This window comes from Protomyctophum bolini, assembly GCF_963924005.1.
Source record: "Protomyctophum bolini genome assembly, chromosome: 2".
Lineage (NCBI taxonomy): Eukaryota > Metazoa > Chordata > Actinopteri > Myctophiformes > Myctophidae > Protomyctophum > Protomyctophum bolini.
In genome coordinates, this window is record NC_137863.1 from 32,317,885 (window position 1) to 32,338,082 (window position 20,198).

The 20,198-nt window shown below is 43.1% G+C and overlaps 1 protein-coding gene across 4 annotated transcripts in view; it reads right to left on the reverse strand.

The window, feature by feature from the left end:
- Window positions 1-1,146: 1,146 nt before the first annotated feature.
- The window catches only part of megf6b (multiple EGF-like-domains 6b), a gene marked incomplete at its 5' end in the record, with an annotated part of 140,491 nt that continues 121,439 nt past the window's right edge, over window positions 1,147-20,198 (reverse strand). For all 4 annotated transcript variants that reach the window (XM_080786041.1, XM_080786044.1, XM_080786042.1 and 1 more), the window contains 10 exons: window positions 1,147-3,741; window positions 5,250-5,378; window positions 6,167-6,295; window positions 8,233-8,361; window positions 8,772-8,900; window positions 10,227-10,355; window positions 11,281-11,409; window positions 14,047-14,175; window positions 14,642-14,773; window positions 19,306-19,434. In XM_080786041.1, the coding sequence (XP_080642167.1) occupies window positions 3,677-3,741; window positions 5,250-5,378; window positions 6,167-6,295; window positions 8,233-8,361; window positions 8,772-8,900; window positions 10,227-10,355; window positions 11,281-11,409; window positions 14,047-14,175; window positions 14,642-14,773; window positions 19,306-19,434 (1,229 nt within the window). In that variant the 3' untranslated portion in view covers window positions 1,147-3,676. The remainder of the gene's footprint in view (window positions 3,742-5,249; window positions 5,379-6,166; window positions 6,296-8,232; window positions 8,362-8,771; window positions 8,901-10,226; window positions 10,356-11,280; window positions 11,410-14,046; window positions 14,176-14,641; window positions 14,774-19,305; window positions 19,435-20,198) is intronic.

Consider the following 20,198-nt stretch of genomic DNA (forward strand, 5'->3'; position numbering starts at 1 on the left):
GTTCATGAATCAATTCTTCGATACTAATATAGTAATTGATTAAAATTATAACAGTGTTGGCATCATAATATACTCAGAGTAAGCTGTGTAGTACTCAACTTGTTTACTAGCTTAAAAAAAAAAAGCACAATAATGATGTTTACAAGCTACGATTTACATGCTACAAGATTTTTAAAACAACTACCTAAAAAGTTGTATTTTATATTATGTTTACAAGCTAAAAAGCACTATTTCTAACTATTTTAAGTAAACCTACCTGGTTTAAAAATGTAAGTAAATACAGTTGCATTTTATATTATGTTAAATGTTATAGGCACGTTATATCGTTGCTGTCAGGCAGAAATATCTCATCAGTGGTTTTAAACCTTTCTCATATCAAGGCCCTGTTCAATTGACATTATGAGGAATATGAGCCATATGGACCACCTTTCAATTAAATCTAGCCTCTCAGACCCCAAACTAAAGAATATTTAGTTAAACATTTATTTCTGCCTGACAGACAGAGATATATTTACTAGGCCTAAATTGTTGTAGGCCTAGGCCTACTATAAAAAATATTACTGCACTGTTTCTTTTTGTTGGTTTGTTTTTTTGCATTTGTAATAAAATATCACTGATGGGTGTTCGGTACGCAGCAATGCATCACACTTGTATTTTATGGTAGTATGTATGTTATTCATTCAAGTCAAGCATCGTGTGTAAGTAATGTTTCATTAGTGTGGTTGCCCGACTATTGTAATTGCAACGCCCTGAGGGCAATCATACTATTGCTTTTGTGCCCTGTTTATTTTGACGCATTATACCTCCCACAGTTTTTGTCGCAAAACGATGGGTTTTTTCATTTTTGAATTTCTTTTTTATCCTCGTTTTTCATCATTATTAGGATTTCTTTTTTATCCCCATTTTTCATCCCTTTGGATGCCATTGGATGCCATTGAGCCCCATGAGAAATGTATAATGGGGCTCAATGGCAGGTTATGGCACGTCAAAATATCACTTTCACCTAGAAACACATGCAGGAACCTTTTACTTTTTTGCCTGAAAAGGAATCTTTGAAATGTTTCATCGTTTTAGACATATAGTACTTTTTGTATAATGGGGGTCAATGGCAGATTCTGGCACATCAAATAATCACACTACTAATGCTCACACATTGATGGTTTATTTACAAACCCAACACGTTGTTCGAACCGTCAAGGCATCCTGTGGTGTCCCGTTTGACTAGCCCACTGCACCATTGGTAACAGTCAATTCATGCTGCTTTATTTAGTTTTGAAGTTCTTCTAGAAATCGGTCTTGAAAGTAAAGACTTTGGTTGGGTTTGAACCCACAACCTCCAGATCACTGAGCTAGTGTTACCTGCAACAGAGCACAGTATTAATTTTATTATACTTGCCAGCCTGTAGAGCCTCATTGTGAACCCGGACATGTTGAGTACACCAATGTTTTAAGTTAGAAATGTTGATTATGGGTCCCCAGCATTTAGAAACTGCCAGATGCTAACTTGCATATGTTGAGCAATTTTCATAATTTGCATAATATGTGACAATACCATTAACAACCTATAGAAGGCAAAGTAGTAAATAATAAAAAAAAGAAATCGCTATAACATTTTGTAAAAAACAATACATATTTAGCCCCATGTTCGAATGCCCTGCCCCCCTGTCAAAAACAGCTAAAATCCCTAAAACGAAAGCAACTTTCTCTAATAACCTAAAACAATCATCTTGGTTGAAGAAAATTAAAGTTGTCCTTTAAAGCATGATGAAATATAGATTTTAGGTTGTTAATTGGTCACATATTATGCCAAATATGGAAATTGCTCAACATATCATGTAAGTTAGCATCTGGCAGTACATGATGGGGACCCATACTAAACATTTCTAACATAAAACCTTGGTGTACTCAACATGCCTGGGTTCACATTCTGGCAAGTCAACTATAGTCTTTGACTCTTTTCAGTGGTCAAGAAAATACTTAACTTAGAATTTGCAATATATTCTTCAACTTTAGAAAAAAAATCAATATATTCTTCAACTGCATACAGTACAAAATATGAAATATAAATATGTACTTTATACACACACAAAAAAGGTCCTTGTTAAGAAGACGCACCTCAACTTGAATAAGGCCACTGTATGGGAGAGAACTCTATGCGCAATCATTGGATAGATACCGCTGTTAACCCAGCTGTGCAGTATTATACTGTACAATAGTTAATATAGATACCGCTGTTAACCAGCTGTGCAGTATTATACTGTACAATAGTTAATATAGATACCGCTGTTAACCCAGCTGTGCAGTATTATACTGTACAATAGTTAATATAGATACCGCTGTTAACCCAGCTGTGCAGTATTATACTGTACAATAGTTAATATAGATACCGCTGTTAACCCAGCTGTGCAGTATTATACTGTACAATAGTTAATATAGATACCGCAGTTAACCAGCTGTGCAGTATTATACTGTACAATAGTTAATATAGAAGCCCAGTGAAGCTCTATAGCACCAATAGTTTAATTACATGAAGTTACTCTTAAACAGTAATAATATTACTTATTACTTTAAAAAAAAAGTTAGTTACTTTACTTATTACTCCCTGCCAAAAGTAACTAGTTATTACTTTACTTATTACTTTTTTTCCTTGCCCCCAGTAATTGCATCTTTTGTCTCCAAAAGTCTTACTTTGCATTTTCAACTTTAGCGTCTAGATCTAGACCGGATCAGCAGCCTGCAAAGCAATTCCACTCCAAACAAGTCTACCGTTATGAATAAACACTCAAACCCACAGTTCTGCCAATAAAGGCTTGTGAAAATAGTAACTACCGGTAGTTACTTTTGCAATAAAGTAAATGTAATAATATTACTCAAAATGTGAAAGTAACTAGTTCACGTTACTGGAAAAAAGTAATATTACTGAAAGTAATGTAGTACTTTAGTTACTTGACAACACTGATTACATGTTCCTCCATACTGTATTGTATAGACACATGACTTCATGGTATTGGCAGGTGAAAAGCAAGCGGCGATGCATGGCTTGCTCTCGTTTCAGAATTTGTGGTAGCAATACCACCAATGTCCTTATGTAAAAAATAATTTATATATATATATATATATATATATATATATATATATATATATATAAACACGTTTACATTGCATTTTACATGCCTGCAAATGATATTTCAGGAATGATGGACAACATACGAAAGGCATATAGTCTCAAGTAACGTACAGTGGATTTTGTAAAGAGGCACTCTTCAGTCCCATACTCCAGAAAGTCATGTTCCTCATTGGGGAGAACGTCATGTTTTTTTGCTCAGGGCAAAGCTTTAAACTTTAAAGCAGGTCCCCTTTCATGGGGTAGAGAAAAACAAAACGTACCAAATGAGTAGGTCAGGCAAGGCTGAGACCTATAAGGTCTGTTCAAAGCAAACTTCAACAATACAGTACAAAAATAAACGGCACCGCGTCCGTCCACACTGGGAGCCAACATGGAAGTGCGGTTCTCGTCAAGAGTCTCATCTCCTTGTGGGTTTTGTGTGCTTAACGACATCCCATGTCCCAAAGGTTGTGGTATTTTTCCATTGCTTTTTTTTTTAAAAACACTCTGAGTCACTTCAGTAAATCAGCTGAATGGTCCCGTTTTGTGTTTTCAACGTTGAGGAAAGCGCTATAATAAATTGTCCCGATGCGAGTCCTCCGTCCTGCTTCTATATGGGAGGGGAGGGGGCCCACCTGAAAAAAAGAAGAGCGCCAGAAGAGAATTTCCCTTTTATTCAAACGTTTTCGTCGACTAAAACTAAACTAAAATGTTCGTCGACTACATTTTTTCACTGACGAAAACTAAATGGAAACTGAATAAAAACTACGCTACGGCGACTAAAACTAAGACTAAATATACTGACAATTTCGTCAAAAAATAAAAAGTAGACTGAAATGTTAGGAAGGGACTCCAGTACAAGTCATTTTACAATTAGTTGCATGCTAAAAATAGCCGATCTACAAGCTCACAACACGTTGTGGGCTTGTAGATCATTACGATCGTCATTACGCTTGTAGATCATTACGATCATTACGACGGCATCAAGGCCCGCCAAAACACATTTTTGTCGACTAAATCAACTGTAGATTTAGTCGACAAAAATCCTATGATATTTAGTCGACAAAAACTAGACTAACACTAAGACATTCCAGGTGACTAAAATGTGACTAAAACTAAAATCAAAATTTGCTGCCAAAAACAACACTGGTTTTCACTAATAAATTCATTATTAATTGATCATTTGTTAAATTGGAAAAAGGGCTTTGTTAAGACCTCCATATTATTATGGTCAACTCCTGTGTGAAAAGGAGCGATTGGTGCAGGCAGTGTTTCTGACACACATTCAGACAGACATTGTCAGAATTATAGTATGATGATTATGATGATGATGATGATGAGGGCAACTGTAGCATGTGTAGGCTGTAGGCTACTACATTGATCTCATTATGAGATCAATCAAGTTTGGTGCCAACTAAAGGCAAATGTCCCGTGAATAATTTTAATATGACGACATCATGAAATTAACCTGCACTTACATCTGACAATGAGGATATAGGCTACCCGCCGTATGGTTGACATTTTAAATAGCTATGGCCTACGTGTCCAAGATCAAAACAAATCCATTCTCCACATGGCATTCAGACAGATGACAGTGAGATGATATTAATCTAAAAGACGGACTCCCACTAATTAATTAATGCAGCTCTGATTAAAAAACTTTTAGGTATTTGCCAAGAAGGCCTATATAGGCTATAGTCTTGAACTTGAACTTAAATCAATAAATGAACGAGTTGGTTAAGAGTAGCCTATACTTTATAACGTTCAGTCCGTTGACATTGCTGTCAGAATGAACTGTTCTACAAACTCATGCATCACGGAGCACCGCGTTCACGGATCAGTGCATTTTGCAGGCTGTAATGATGACGTATTTCAGATATTTCCTGTTGCCTTATATGGCGTGGAATGGGCGTGGATGTTCCATCAAACCAGGCGACACCAGGTGAATCGCTTGGGAAAGAGGCGGAAAAGGTACACGGGGCGATCCGCACAAATGAAGTGATTACACCACCTTCGCTGAATAACACGGGAGCTAATCGCAGCTTGATTGGACGGATAAATACGATATCATTACGCATCTCATATACACTATGTGTGTGTATGTGTGGATGTGTGACAGTCATGCTGAACCCTTTCCCCTTACCTTCCTGACAGGTGACTCCTATCCAACTGTTGAGACATGTGCAGCGGCCGTTCCGAGGGTCACACTGTGCCCCGTTCTTACACTCACAGGTCTCGGTGCAGTCTGGCCCATAGCGGCTGGCCTTGCAGCCTGGCAACCACCATGGACACATGAAGAACACAAGACACGTTATGCACTGTAACCTCAGCATCCACTAGGGCATTCACTTCTAGTCATTTTGACTAGTTACCTAGTTTACTAGTCGACCAGTCGTTGTTGTTGTTGTTGTTGTTGTTGTTTATAACTACCTAAAAGCTGTGTGTAAATATAACTATAATCTACCTGATCTTGAGGCCTACAAAATCCCCCCAAAAAACTAGCCATCTAATATCTCGTGTTGCGTTTATAGCACTTGCAGTTTGGGCAACTCCACATGCCTCCACATGCCCCAACAATTTATTTACCTGTGTCAAAGTCATGCTATACTATTTTGTGAAAAACAAAACAAAGTCATATACTAAATTATGTAAAAGAGTCATAGTATTATTTTGTCCAGAAATTCTTAGATTATACTATGTTACCAAAAAGCTATATGATATAAAAACTAAGGTGCTCCACTACCTACTGCACCATAACATGTATTTAAAATGCTTAAAGACATTTCACCGTTGGAAGAGGTCACTCAATGTTAATATAGTATTTGTAGTAGATAACAGTAGCACAATTTCCAATTTGCACTCTCATGGCCAGAAAAAAAGTCTGTGTGTTTCACTGGATTGTTGAATTACTGCAAAAATAATGACTGTGTTTGACTACGGTTTGACTGGATTGCTGAATTACTACAATGGCCATGATGCTTTTGGTGCATCAGACATTTGAAATACTAAAATATAACACATATATTTATATAATATTATAAGTAGAGTACGTTAATTTACCAGTGTCACAGGTGGCTCCCGTCTTCCCTGACGAGCACAGACATCTCCCAGTGACTGGATCACAAGGGATGTCCTCCTCACAGTCACACAGCTTAGCACAGCCCTGTCCATATGTCCCCTGGTCACATTCTGGGGTAACAAAGATATCATGATTATCATCGTAACCCCTGTGTCCAGGGACGTGCACACAGACATCAAAGGGGGCTTCAGCCCCTGCCCTTTAACCCGTCTGTAAAACAACTGCCGTCTCCAGACCACGAATGCAGCATTTACTATGGTGAAAGAAATGCCACACTCCTTTCCATGCCATACCGGAGGAGTCTCCTAAACTTGAACACAGTATGTTGCAACACCGCATATACACAGCATCTCTATAGCTAAAGAGTGCTGGGTTGCCAAAAATAGCTGATCTACAAGCTCTCAACGCGTCGCAGCGCAACACGTTGTGAGCTTGTAGATCTGCAATTCTTTGTCCAAAAGTGCGCTCTTATGGGATTTTAGCCCCTGCCCCTCTAACACTCTCTGCCAGTCCCTGCCTGTGTCCCTATTTTGGAGAACATTAAAAAAAAGCTGAAAATCATCTAAAAATGACATACATTTATGGTTTTCGACGACGTACTATACTATAGTATGTCGTTTTTCATGATTTTTCAACGATTAAAAGAACAGAATGGCAGAGAGCTGTGACAATTTCTCTCTACTCACTCCCTGTCTCAGCAGAGGGCTGTGTGTGGACAGTTCAGAGACCTGCGTACCAGTGACATCATCGGGAGGCAGCTTTGGTCATTTGAAACAAGATTAGTCTTGTCGTCTTTAGAGTAGCCAATTGTCTTTTTTTAATGTATTTTCCGTCCTACTCCTCCCACCCAACAGGTGTCGCCCCAGCCGTAGGAGTACGAGCAATGCCCAATATCGCCCTCCACGTATGGCTACATAGTGAATTGATTGACCATTTTTGTGTCATGTCTTAATAACCTAATTGTGCTGAATATTCAACAAATAGGCCTCCAGTAACTTTAATAATATGCTTGTCAGGATTATTAGTCATTGATACATTGATAGTCATGTAGTCAAGTTGACTGAATCTTTCCAAAGAAATGTCATTCAGCTCAGAGCTCTCTCAACCTGCTACCACAATAAGGGCCTTTCTCGGCCCCACCCTTCTCCCATTGTTTATATTGTGTTTAGTTTCCAAGATGGCCGCAGCACCAGGAGGGCGTGGGTCGTAGGTGAGAGGGCGGGGTCGACATATGCCCTTACTGGGCTGCATTCAAGACACTTGTTTTGTGTCTGACACCTGACAGCGTTGATGGATGTGTTTTGCCCCCCATCAAATAAAATGTTTTCTCAAACCATATGGGCTTCCATTGGAAATGCATTGGAGCGGCCATTAAACACAGACAAAAGACAAACGCAAGACAGGTGTCTTGAATTTGTGAATGCAGCCCAGTAAGGGCATACATAGACTGTAAAGCGTTCCCCAGGTCTAACATGAACGTAAAATGAAGCCTGTCAGTCCTTGAATTGTAAATCGCCATCTTTCTAGATCCGTTTGGGCCCAGCTGGCCCATTGGCTGGCCCAGACAACGAAGCGGGACTTCCCCCCTTCTTCTTAGTTGTTTTTTATTTTGACTCGAGTGGGTGGGGAATCCCGATCATAGACTGTAACGGTAGCCACGCCCCTCAGAACATACGCGACTTTATGGTCATTGTTTTAATAAATGGGACCATAATTTTCCAAAAAGAATATTATGACATTAGAAATGAGACTTTAAACTAGTGACTGGAAGCAGTAATACAGTCTAGGTGAAGTTGGGCCCAAATACATGGACTTCTATGGGGCTATGGGCTTTTTTGAGCCCAATGACAGCGCCACAACAGGCCATTATATGAACTTTCAGGAAATCCCGATTTCCTCGTGGCTTCACAAAATATCTGTCTGACTGCCCCCCTCGGGCATACCGGTATGTCGACCCCACCCGGACCAATTATATGAAGATAATGAGCATTAGTGAGGACCACTATGTATGTATGAAGATGGTGGTGTAGTGTAGTGTCTGGCTGACCTCTGTGACATCGGGTGCCATGGTAACCAGGGAGACACACACACTGGCCCGACGCAGGGTGACACGACGCTCCGTTCATGCAGTCACATCGCAGCTGGCACAGAGCGCCATGGAGACCAGCGGGGCAGACTGGAGGAGGAGGAGGCGCAGTGGAAATGAATGGGAACCCCATTTGGTGTTTTAAGCATCATGTTATACTTTAGCTATTGAAAAATAGCAGATCTACAAGCTCATAGCGCGGCACCGAGAGTGCCGCGCTATGAGCTTGTAGGTCTGCTATTTTTCGAAAATCGCGAAATGAATATATATTCTTTCAGAGCGAACGTTTTCAACTCAAATCTTTGCTCCTGGGGGTTCCCTGGAACAACATATTTTCAGATGGGTGTCCGTGGCCAAATAGAGATAATTCTGGGGGTCCTTGACATGAAAAAGGTTGAGAACCGCTGACATAGAAACATAGGTTTTTCAGAAAACTGTAAGGATTTAGAAGACATTAGAATCAGGTCTAAATGGGTTAATGGGTTGGTTGCTGTTCTCACCGTGTTCACATATATGTCCATAGTAGCCTGGCCCACACTGGCACGTTCCTGTCACCCTGTCACAGGTGCCATTGTGACGGCAGTCACACTTGAGCTGGCAGTTGGCACCAAATGTCCCTGCAGGACACGCTGGCACATACAGGGGGGGAAACACACACAGTAAACCACACGCCATCTACTATCCAAACACAGGTACAAAACTAGTGCAACAAACATGCTCTGACAATATGGCAACCCTGCATGGACCATATTCACACAGCAGCCATTTTTACTCTTAGGGAAATACCACTCATTTTCAACATTGAACTATACATATCATTATTACATGGCTTGGTTCTGATTGGTTAATCGCTGAATTCAGCGGTGAGTTATGTCTTGATAATGACCGCTCCGCTCTATAACAGACCTCTGCCTAATCAAACCCTCTGAGCACCAGCTGTGCGGCTGCGCCCCGCTTGATATTGCTGTTTCCAACAAGTGCTCCAGCCCTGCAGATGGCCAAACGCAGCCAGCTATGGAATACTTTTTTGTTGTGTTTTGAGTCAATTTATTAACACTTACAGCATTTATTGAATTTTTTTAATCTAAAATGTATTTTGTCGAGCCTTAAGCTGTCGTCGTAATGACTGATTTTACACTTGGTGAAGATAGCCGATGTACTGTTCTCAGGGTGTCATCCGTGACACAAATCAGTCATCCAAACTCTGTTCAGGATTCATCTCAGTTTGCCTTTATTGAGATGCCGGTGGTCAACTTTCATAAACAACGAGTGAAAAAGAGATGGTTTCAAGCCAAAAACAAAGAATGACAGTAGCAGCTTCTGTGTGTGTGTTTGCTCCTATGCTGCTGGAGAAAAACTGACTTCTGCTGTCCTGCACACCTGAAACTACTGAACCTCAAAAAGGCAGTCGACGGACATTTTTCGTCATTTTAGGGTGTTGAATCACCTCACCTGTGTCCAATTTTGTTTTTGGCAGCAAATTTTGATTTTAGTTTTAGCCACATTTTAGTCACCTGGAATGTTTTAGTGTTAGTCTAGTTTTAGTTGAGTAATGTCATAAGATTTCAGTCGACTAAATCTACAGTTCATTTAGTCGACTAAAATGTGTTTTGGTGGGCCTCGATGCTGTCGTAATGACTGATTTTACACTTGCTGAAAATAGCAGATCTACAAGGACACAGCGCATCATCTTGTACATCTGCTATTTTCAGCATGCAACCAAGTGTAAAGTGACTTATACTGGATCTCTTGTCCACTAGTCCCTAACATTTTAGTCTAGTTTTTATTTGTTGACGAAATTGTCAATACATTTCGTCTTAGTTTTAGTCATCATAGCTTAGTTTTCATGTAGTTTCCATTTAGTTTTCGTCAGTGAAAAAAGGTAGTCGACGAACATTTTTCGTCTTAGTTTTAGTCGACGAAAACAACACTGCCTGTGTGTTGAATCACCTCACCTGTGCCACAGTGTGTTCCGGTCCATCCCAGGCCACAGGTGCAGTTCCCAGACACCGGCTCACACACACCTCCATTGCTGCAGTTGCAACGGTAAAGACAGTCCACTCCAAACCAGCCTGGAGCGCAGCCTGAGAGAGTGCACAAACACACGCATGCACACACACACGCACAGACAAGCAGCATACACACAAACAGTGGTGGAAAAATAACTCAATTGTTTTACTTAAGCAAAAGTATCAATACTGCAATGTAACTACTCTGTTACAAGTAAAAGTCCTGGATTCAGATTCGTACTTGAGTAAAAGTAAGTAATTAAGTAAGTACATTTTCAAATGTATACACATATTTTGAAAATAGCCGATCTACAAGCTCACAATGCGTCAGGATGCGACGCATTGTGAGCTTGTAGATCGGCCATTTTCAAATGGACGAAATGTATATAGCACTGAAGTGGTTAAGGGTTATGTTTTGCAATATTAATTCATAAGTCACTAGTAACTAAAGTTTTCAAATAATTGTAGTGGAGTAAAAGTACAATAATTGCCTCTGGTAAGGTACAAAATACCTCAAAATTAAATGTACTTAAGTTACTTTCCACCACTGCACACAAATTAACTCACAAAGGAAGGATATTATGCACACACACACACACACACACACACACACACACACACACACACACACACACACACACACACACACACACACACACACACACACACACACACACACACACACACACACACACACACACACACACACACACACACACATTGCAGGAACTGTCGGGCAGTGAACTCCAGTGGTGTGCACAGACATTTTGAGGGGCAGGTGCTCAAGTGAAAAAAATGGGCACCTTGTGCAGCGTGTGGAACCAGCCGGTTGCCTTAATAGTGTGAGATTTATAGATTTTGTCAAGAATTGATCAATGTCACCATTATTTATTTTTGGCACATTGCCACTAGGGGGTGCTCTAGCACCCCCTAGTGTCTATCTGTGCATGCCACTGGTGAACTCTGAAAATACTTTTGGGGCGTTTTGGGAGAAACTCACCGCGGCCACAGTCTTCACCTCGGCGTCCCGGCCTGCAAACACACCTGCCCGAGACGGCGTGGTTCTGAGCTCCCTCTCCGCACAGCGCCACCCGACCACAGTCCAGGCCGTAGCGGCCCACCGGGCACGCTGTCGACACACAGCACACAGCACAACATTTGTCATTCAGTGAATTGGGTGATTTGGAAACCCCCCCGGTCTGCCCTGGTAACAAGATGTGCACATGCACGCACTACAGTGGGGGGACACGCAACAGGCCGACAGCACACACACCAAGGCCCGCCCCGCTCGATCATGATTGGCGGAAGGCCCCTCTCTATCCTGATTGGATGAAGGCTGGGCCACCTAGCCAAAAACGAAACCTAACCCCAGGGGTTAACTGGGTAACTCCTTATATGGTCAGCACACTCTATAGTGGGGAGGATTATCACAACAAAACAAAAAAAGTGATATTAGAATTAAGTGAAATCACTGAATTACCTTTAAACACCCAATTGTATGCTTACGACGTATGACTGTGTTGCTCGAAGGTAAGCTAAATATAGACATAATCGACAACCTCTATAATCCTCTACCCTCACCCCCCAGTGAACACCTTGATAGTATAATCCTCTACCCTCACCCCCCAGTGAACACCTTGATACTATAATCCTCTACCCTCACCCCCCAGTGAACACCTTGATAGTATAATCCTCTACCCTCACCCCCAGTGAACACCTTGATAGTATAATCCTCTACCCTCACCCCCAGTGAACACCTTGATACTATAATCCTCTACCCTCACCCCCAGTGAACACCTTGATAGTATAATCCTCTACCCTCACCCCCAGTGAACACCTTGATACTATAATCCTCTACCCTCGCCCCCAGTGAACACCTTGATAGTATAATCCTCTACCCTCCCCCCCCAGTGAACACCTTGATAGTATAATCCTCTACCCTCCCCCCCAGTGAACACCTTGATAGTATAATCCTCTACCCTCACCCCCAGTGAACACCTTGATACTATAATCCTCTACCCTCACCCCCAGTGAACACCTTGATAGTATAATCCTCTACCCTCCCCCCCAGTGAACACCTTGATACTATAATCCTCTACCCTCACCCCCAGTGAACACCTTGATAGTATAATCCTCTACCCTCGCCCCCAGTGAACACCTTGATACTATAATCCTCTACCCTCCCCCCCAGTGAACACCTTGATAATATAATCCTCTACCCTCGCCCCCAGTGAACACCTTGATAGTATAATGCTCTACCCTCACCCCCAGTGAACACCTTGACAGTATAATCCTCTACCCTCGCCCCCAGTGAACACCTTGATAGTATAATGCTCTACCCTCACCCCCAGTGAACACCTTGATAGTATAATGCTCTACCCTCGCCCCCAGTGAACACCTTGATAGTATAATGCTCTACCCTCCCCCCCAGTGAACACCTTGATACTATAATCCTCTACCCTCCCCCCCAGTGAACACCTTGATAGTATAATGCTCTACCCTCACCCCCAGTGAACACCTTGATAGTATAATGCTCTACCCTCGCCCCCAGTGCAATGGACCAAAACGGAAACAAGCCCCCTGGGGATGTTTCTGTTATCATTATTAGCATCACCTTTGACTGTTAAGTGTTAACAAGCCTGTTAATAAAGTATTCAATACTCAAAGCTTTGACTGTTAAGTGTTAACAAGCCTGTTAATAAAGTATTCAATACTCAAAGCTTTGACTGTTAAGTGTTAACAAGCCTGTTAATAAAGTATTCAATACTCAAAGCTTTGACTGTTAAGTGTTAACAAGCTTGTTAATAAAGTATTCAATACTCAAAGCTTTGACTGTTAAGTGTTAACAAGCTTGTTAATAAAGTATTCAATACTCAAAGCTTGTAGATCTGCAAATGGTTGAAACAACTTTGATGTAATTGCCCAAAATATGGATGCAAGGTTTAAAGAGGTTAACAATTAAATGAGTTGCAGAGCACTTAGATCTTTTAAAACAGGCCTGAAAATCCACCTTTCAGCAGGCCCAAGGGAGAGGAAATGATCCTTCCCCCTTAAACTATTCCACAATCTCCAAAAGCTATTATATAGAGTCTGGAACTACACCTCCCGAAATCGGAGTAAGGAAGCTGCCCTTTCCTTTTTTTTTATTGCATAATTATGGTAACAAGTTAATTTTTTTGTGCTATCCCTTTTGAACTGAGTTTTTGACTGTACTCTGTTTTTACATTTATGTTCAATAAACTATTCAATCAATCAATCAATGTGACCAAATTTGACTGAGGGACTGCCATTGGATATTTTTGAATTTTTTTCATGTCATATGAAAACAGGGAATCATAGCTTCAAATTGACATATTGGTTGTTCAGTTTGACCCACCAGTTTCGGAGATATGGCTTATAGAATAATGTCTTGCAGAAAATAGCGAGAGAAAACAGGCTTGACAGGTTCACTTCTGTGGTCTCTAAAATACACCTACTGTAGCTACATGGATTTATTTCATATTTACAGCTCTGACACATGTGAAGAGTCTGCCTGTGCTATTAACTCATTTTGGTGTTAACTCATTTCAGTTTTTCTCCTGTGAAAAGCTGAAATTTGCGTGATGGCAGGCTCTCAGTCAAATCTGGTCACATATGGTAACAAGACCAGGACCTTTTTTTTTTCTTTTTTGGTGCTATCCCTTTTGAACTGAGTTTTTGACTGTACTCTGTCTTTACATTTACATTTATGTTCAATCAATTAGTATTCAATAGGCTGTGAACTCACTGATGTTGCAGCGTGCTCCTATGAACCCGGGTAGGCATTCACAGGCGCCGGTGCTGGGAGTGCACCGTGCACCGTTGGAACACTGGCACTCCCTGTCACAGTTGTGGCTGTAGCGTCCCTCTGGACACGCTGGGGAAAACAGAAACAGAAGAATTAAATAATATCACAGAACTTCAAATACATAGCCTAGGCAGAGGTGGGGGGAAAGTACTCAACTTTAGTTTACTTTACTTTAGAAAAAAGTATCAATGCCGCAAAAACTGAAATAGTCTGTTGTAAAAGTAAAAGTCTGGAATTCAAAATGTACTCGAGTAAAAGTACAGAAGTATTGGCATCAAAATGTACCAAAATTAAAAGTACTCATTGTGCAGAATGTCCCATTTCGAGTTTTCACTCAAAACGTTTGAAAATAGCCGATCTACAAGCTCACACTGTGAGCTTGTAGATCTCACAATGTAGATACGTATCTTGTAGATACGCTATTTTCAAACGACAAAAAATGAAAAAGAAAGAAAAAAGAAAGTACAAAGTTACTTTCCACCACTGCTCTATAGAGGTTTCATGTAGACCATTGTATTACAGACACAGTACATACTCAGGTCACATCTGGGACCATGGAAGCCAGGGGCGCAGTAACATGTCCCCGACACTGGGTGGCAGAGTTGGTTGGTCTCTGAGCACTGGCACACCTGGTTACAGTTGAGGCCATATGTTCCTGGTAGACAGGCTGGGGGGAGGGAGGGGGTGGGGAGGGGGGAGAGAGAGAGAGAGAGAGAGAGAGAGGGGGAGAGAGAGAGAGAGAGAGAGAGAGAGAGAGAGAGAGAGAGAGAGAGAGAGAGAGAGAGAGATTAAACACATAACTACATTGGGGAGAAAAGGGAATTGAATAGGATAGAATGGTTCCAGGTGGTCCCCAGCTAAATGAGGGAGGGTTGGAAACCAAATGGACCCATAGATCTTTAACTCTTGAGAACGTAAAATTAAACCAAATGGACCCGATAAGAGTTACATTATTGTTGAACATCTGCATTAGTTAATTTACACAAAGTCTACACAGTTAGAGAATGTCAAATTATTTATATTTTGATCAACATTTGCCTGTTGTCTTTCCTATGGTACCAACATCAATTCAGCATTGGAATTTGGAGAAAAATATTCTTTAGTTTTGGGTCTATGTGAGGCTCATCAAATGGTGTCACCAACATGTCCTACAGAGGTCAGGGGGTCACCAACATGTCCTACAGAGTTCAGGGGGTCACCAACATGTCCTACAGAGGTCAGGGGGTCACCAACATGTCCTACAGAGTTCAGGGGGTCACCAACACGCACAATTATAATGTTCTTATTTTGATTATAACACCCACTTTAAAAGAAGAATGGAAAAGAGTAATATGTATGGGTGTGACAACTGTATGAGAATAAGTTAAACTGTATGATGGGAGTATATATGTGACTGCTACTTTTTTCTGTATTACTATTTGCTGGCATGTTGTTGATTATGTCTTTTTTTGTTTCCTTTTTGTACGTCTTTGTAATGTAATGCATGTTGTGGGAGGTCGGGGGGGAAATACAACTCAGAGTGCAGTTTCAGGGGTTAGACACACGATGGCGCCCCTTGCTTTATTTCTCCAACTGGTTCAAACAAAGTCAGTTTTCACAAACAGAACTCAGACAGTAATATTCTTTGCATGAGGTCCCGGCTCCGAGGCGGGAGTCGTCACTGCAGAGGATGAGAGGGGATGTTAGCATACGGTCAGAGCACAAGGTAAGTACAAAGTTGGGGCCTGAGACACCCGGTCTAGGCAGTCTACCAACTAGGCCTTTGTATAACTCTTTCTCTCTATCTACTGGGTGGCCGTGTCGGTACGACAACGGCAGTCAGAGGGTTAACACAAAGTAAGCGCTCTAGTTTCTAACGGTCTTCTTTCACCGGGCCTGGCGGAGCAAGCCAACTTAAAGTCTCTTCAAAGGGTGAAATAAACATAACACGGGCCTGTCTTCTTTCACAGGGTGGACGTGACACTTTATCTAGAGCCTGCTAGCTTCCATTAGTCTCTACGGGGTTATCTTCTTTCAACAATCTTCAGTGTACAACACCACGGTGACACTCTTCATTCACAGTCTTCATTTAGCATCGACAGGGTGACTTCCTTCATTCACAATCTTCGTTATTATCCTTAGCTGCTCATTTGCCACTATGAGTGCCTCTTCTTAATAACACGGGTGATAGATAGTGAACGGTTTGTCTTACTGCGACCTTATGGAGCTGTGGGGCTGCCGTTTCCATACGGGGGTCCCGTCTTCCGCACTCGTCCCCGACACGAGCCAGGTGGGTCTCCAGTATGCATGCGGCTCTCCGTGTATACTTGTCTATGGGGGGCACACGCTCCTGCGTGTGCTTCCAGCCCCACTCCTACAAGCCTGGTGATGTGAGAATATAAGAGAGCAATTGAGTGGTGATACAAACAATCAAACAATAAACATAGTCCATACGTGAGAGTCCATAAGTGAGAGGAGTGTGGACTTACCATCCAACGCCGAGTGGACGGCATATGCTGCGCGAGCGTCTGTGTGTAGCAGGGATCTGATACTGCTAGGTGCGCAGGCTGTTTATAAAGGGCGCGGCTGACAGGCTGCGGCTGTCGTTAATTGCTAACCCGGGCGGCGGCCGGAATGAGCCGCAGCTGATTTAGAATTGCTCTGGGATAGTACACTAAATCTATGACACGGCCGTGGGCGTGCCTGGTTGCCATGGGAACGCGCCCCTCCCCCTGAGGCGAGACCTGACAGACTCCACACACTCCCCCCCTAAGTTTCTTGCTACTGCAAGGAGCTTGACTACTTTCCTCACCTTCGTAGAGTCTTGAGAGCGCGTCCACGTGGTTCATTTTGGTCCCGGGCCTGTGCTCCCGCCGGCGCTCTCTGTTTCTACTACTACTACTAAAGCCTGTCTTCTTTAAATTGCTTGTCACCATCAGACTCAGATTCATCTTCCAGTGTCTCCTCATCTGAAGAGAAATCTTCCCCAGAAGAGTAGTTGGCTGTGATTTGGGCCAAGAGCATTTTCTTAGCAATTCTATTTTCAGGGTCATCATCTTCCTCTGCTGCCCAAGAGGGCCCAGAAGGGGACTGCTCCTCATCCCCGGATGACTGAGGATGGAATGTCGCTGCTCCCTGCAGGGACACGTCCTCTGTGATTGGCTTCATCTTCTGGACATCTGCGTCACTCCCAGAATCCAAGTCCGCGTCGGGTTCCTCATCGCTCGACGAGGCAGAGGTGTCCATTTCCTTCTCCTGCGACCTGGTTACATTTTCAGACTTCCTGGTTTGTCGTCTACCCTCCTTCGAGTCGTGTCTCTTCATCAAGCAAGACCGGATTTTATTCCGGTCTTTCATTTCATTCGGCACGTTTTTGTCGTCACTAGAGGAATCCGTGCCTCTGCCTCTCTGAACCTTGGCTCTTCGGTCAGCCCCGTCGGACTCAGAGGAACAATCCGCGACTTTGCGCTTGCGGTGAAGCCTCTCTGGCGGCGTCCTAGTGAGCGCACAGAGACATTTCTTTGCCACGTGCGTCGATCCCTTCTCGTCGTCGTCGGTCGGGGGATCGTCGGAGCTGTGTGCCATGGCTGACCGCTGAAGTAGAACAGCAGGAACCTCATCTGAATCGGAGTCCTCTCTCAGTCTGCTAAACCCTCCGTCTTCGGCCTCGTTGGCCGTCTTTGTGGCAGGGCTATCCTCGGGGGTCTGCTTGGAGAGGACGGCGTTGGGGGTCCTAGGGACATCGCCGTGTCGGTCTAGCCTGCGGACAACTTCCTGCACAGCGTTCTGTAGTTCCGTCTGACTTCGGAGAAGGGCGGCCAATTCGAGGCTGGCCATGTTTAGGCGGTGGTTGAGATCAGATGAATACCCACATTCTCCACCATATGTGGGAGGTCGGGGGGGAAATACAACTCAGAGTGCAGTTTCAGGGGTTAGACACACGATGGCGCCCCTTGCTTTATTTCTCCAACTGGTTCAAACAAAGTCAGTTTTCACAAACAGAACTCAGACAGTAATATTCTTTGCATGAGGTCCCGGCTCCGAGGCGGGAGTCGTCACTGCAGAGGATGAGAGGGGATGTTAGCATACGGTCAGAGCACAAGGTAAGTACAAAGTTGGGGCCTGAGACACCCGGTCTAGGCAGTCTACCAACTAGGCCTTTGTATAACTCTTTCTCTCTATCTACTGGGTGGCCGTGTCGGTACGACAACGGCAGTCAGAGGGTTAACACAAAGTAAGCGCTCTAGTTTCTAACGGTCTTCTTTCACCGGGCCTGGCGGAGCAAGCCAACTTAAAGTCTCTTCAAAGGGTGAAATAAACATAACACGGGCCTGTCTTCTTTCACAGGGTGGACGTGACACTTTATCTAGAGCCTGCTAGCTTCCATTAGTCTCTACGGGGTTATCTTCTTTCAACAATCTTCAGTGTACAACACCACGGTGACACTCTTCATTCACAGTCTTCATTTAGCATCGACAGGGTGACTTCCTTCATTCACAATCTTCGTTATTATCCTTAGCTGCTCATTTGCCACTATGAGTGCCTCTTCTTAATAACACGGGTGATAGATAGTGAACGGTTTGTCTTACTGCGACCTTATGGAGCTGTGGGGCTGCCGTTTCCATACGGGGGTCCCGTCTTCCGCACTCGTCCCCGACACGAGCCAGGTGGGTCTCCAGTATGCATGCGGCTCTCCGTGTATACTTGTCTATGGGGGGCACACGCTCCTGCGTGTGCTTCCAGCCCCACTCCTACAAGCCTGGTGATGTGAGAATATAAGAGAGCAATTGAGTGGTGATACAAACAATCAAACAATAAACATAGTCCATACGTGAGAGTCCATAAGTGAGAGGAGTGTGGACTTACCATCCAACGCCGAGTGGACGGCATATGCTGCGCGAGCGTCTGTGTGTAGCAGGGATCTGATACTGCTAGGTGCGCAGGCTGTTTATAAAGGGCGCGGCTGACAGGCTGCGGCTGTCGTTAATTGCTAACCCGGGCGGCGGCCGGAATGAGCCGCAGCTGATTTAGAATTGCTCTGGGATAGTACACTAAATCTATGACACGGCCGTGGGCGTGCCTGGTTGCCATGGGAACGCGCCCCTCCCCCTGAGGCGAGACCTGACAGACTCCACAATGTTTATAATTTTGTGAAAAAACCAATACAAATATTGAAAGAGACAAAATGTCCACCCGCAAGCCAACATGGTGAATACTCACTCTGCTCACAGCCGTTGCCCGTGAAGCCAGGAGGACAGCCACACTCTCCAGATACGTGGTGGCACGACGTGCCCTGAGGACAGCTGCATGTCTGGAGACAGGCCTCACCGTAAGCGCCAGGCAGACACGCTGACGGCAGAGAGACAAACTATTTACAATTTAGGCATTTAGCAGACACTCTTAAAGTCTTAATCCAGAGCGACTTACATTAAGCAAGAACAAAAAGCATGGCAATATACATCACATACATAAAAAGTAGTTATCATGAACCATGCGTAAGCTAAGAACGTAACAGTGGAATATCTATATAATGAAACTGAAACTATACATATAAACTATACTATACTATACTATACTATACTATACTATACTATACTATACTATACTATACTATACTATACTATACTATACTACATGGACATGATGGATTCTGAAAAGGTGGGTTTTCAGACTACGACGGACTACGGCGGAAGATTGGGAGTGAGGCTTATGTCCGGTCAGTGCGTAATATGGACGTAGTTCAACAAGAATGACACTCGAGTCATAACCGCCAGGTGCAGCAATAAGCGCTGCCGCTTGGCTTGTCAGGTGTAAAGGAGCAACTTGGACACTCAGGCATGAAGGAAGCATGAGTTCAAGTCCGTTGCTCTCCCCTTGTCCCCCATATATGGGGACTAGGTTGGCGGAGGGTGTGTAGAGCCCAGGATTAGATGATTGACACAGGGGTGAAAAATGGGTTACAAAATCATGAAAAAAATATTAATAATATTAATATTCCAAACCAGAGGCATGCTGAAGTCAGAAATTAAGACAGAACATTGTCCATCTGGTCAAAACCATGGAGAGCTCCCTTAATTAGGAGATACGCAAATCAACAAGGACCACATTGCAGA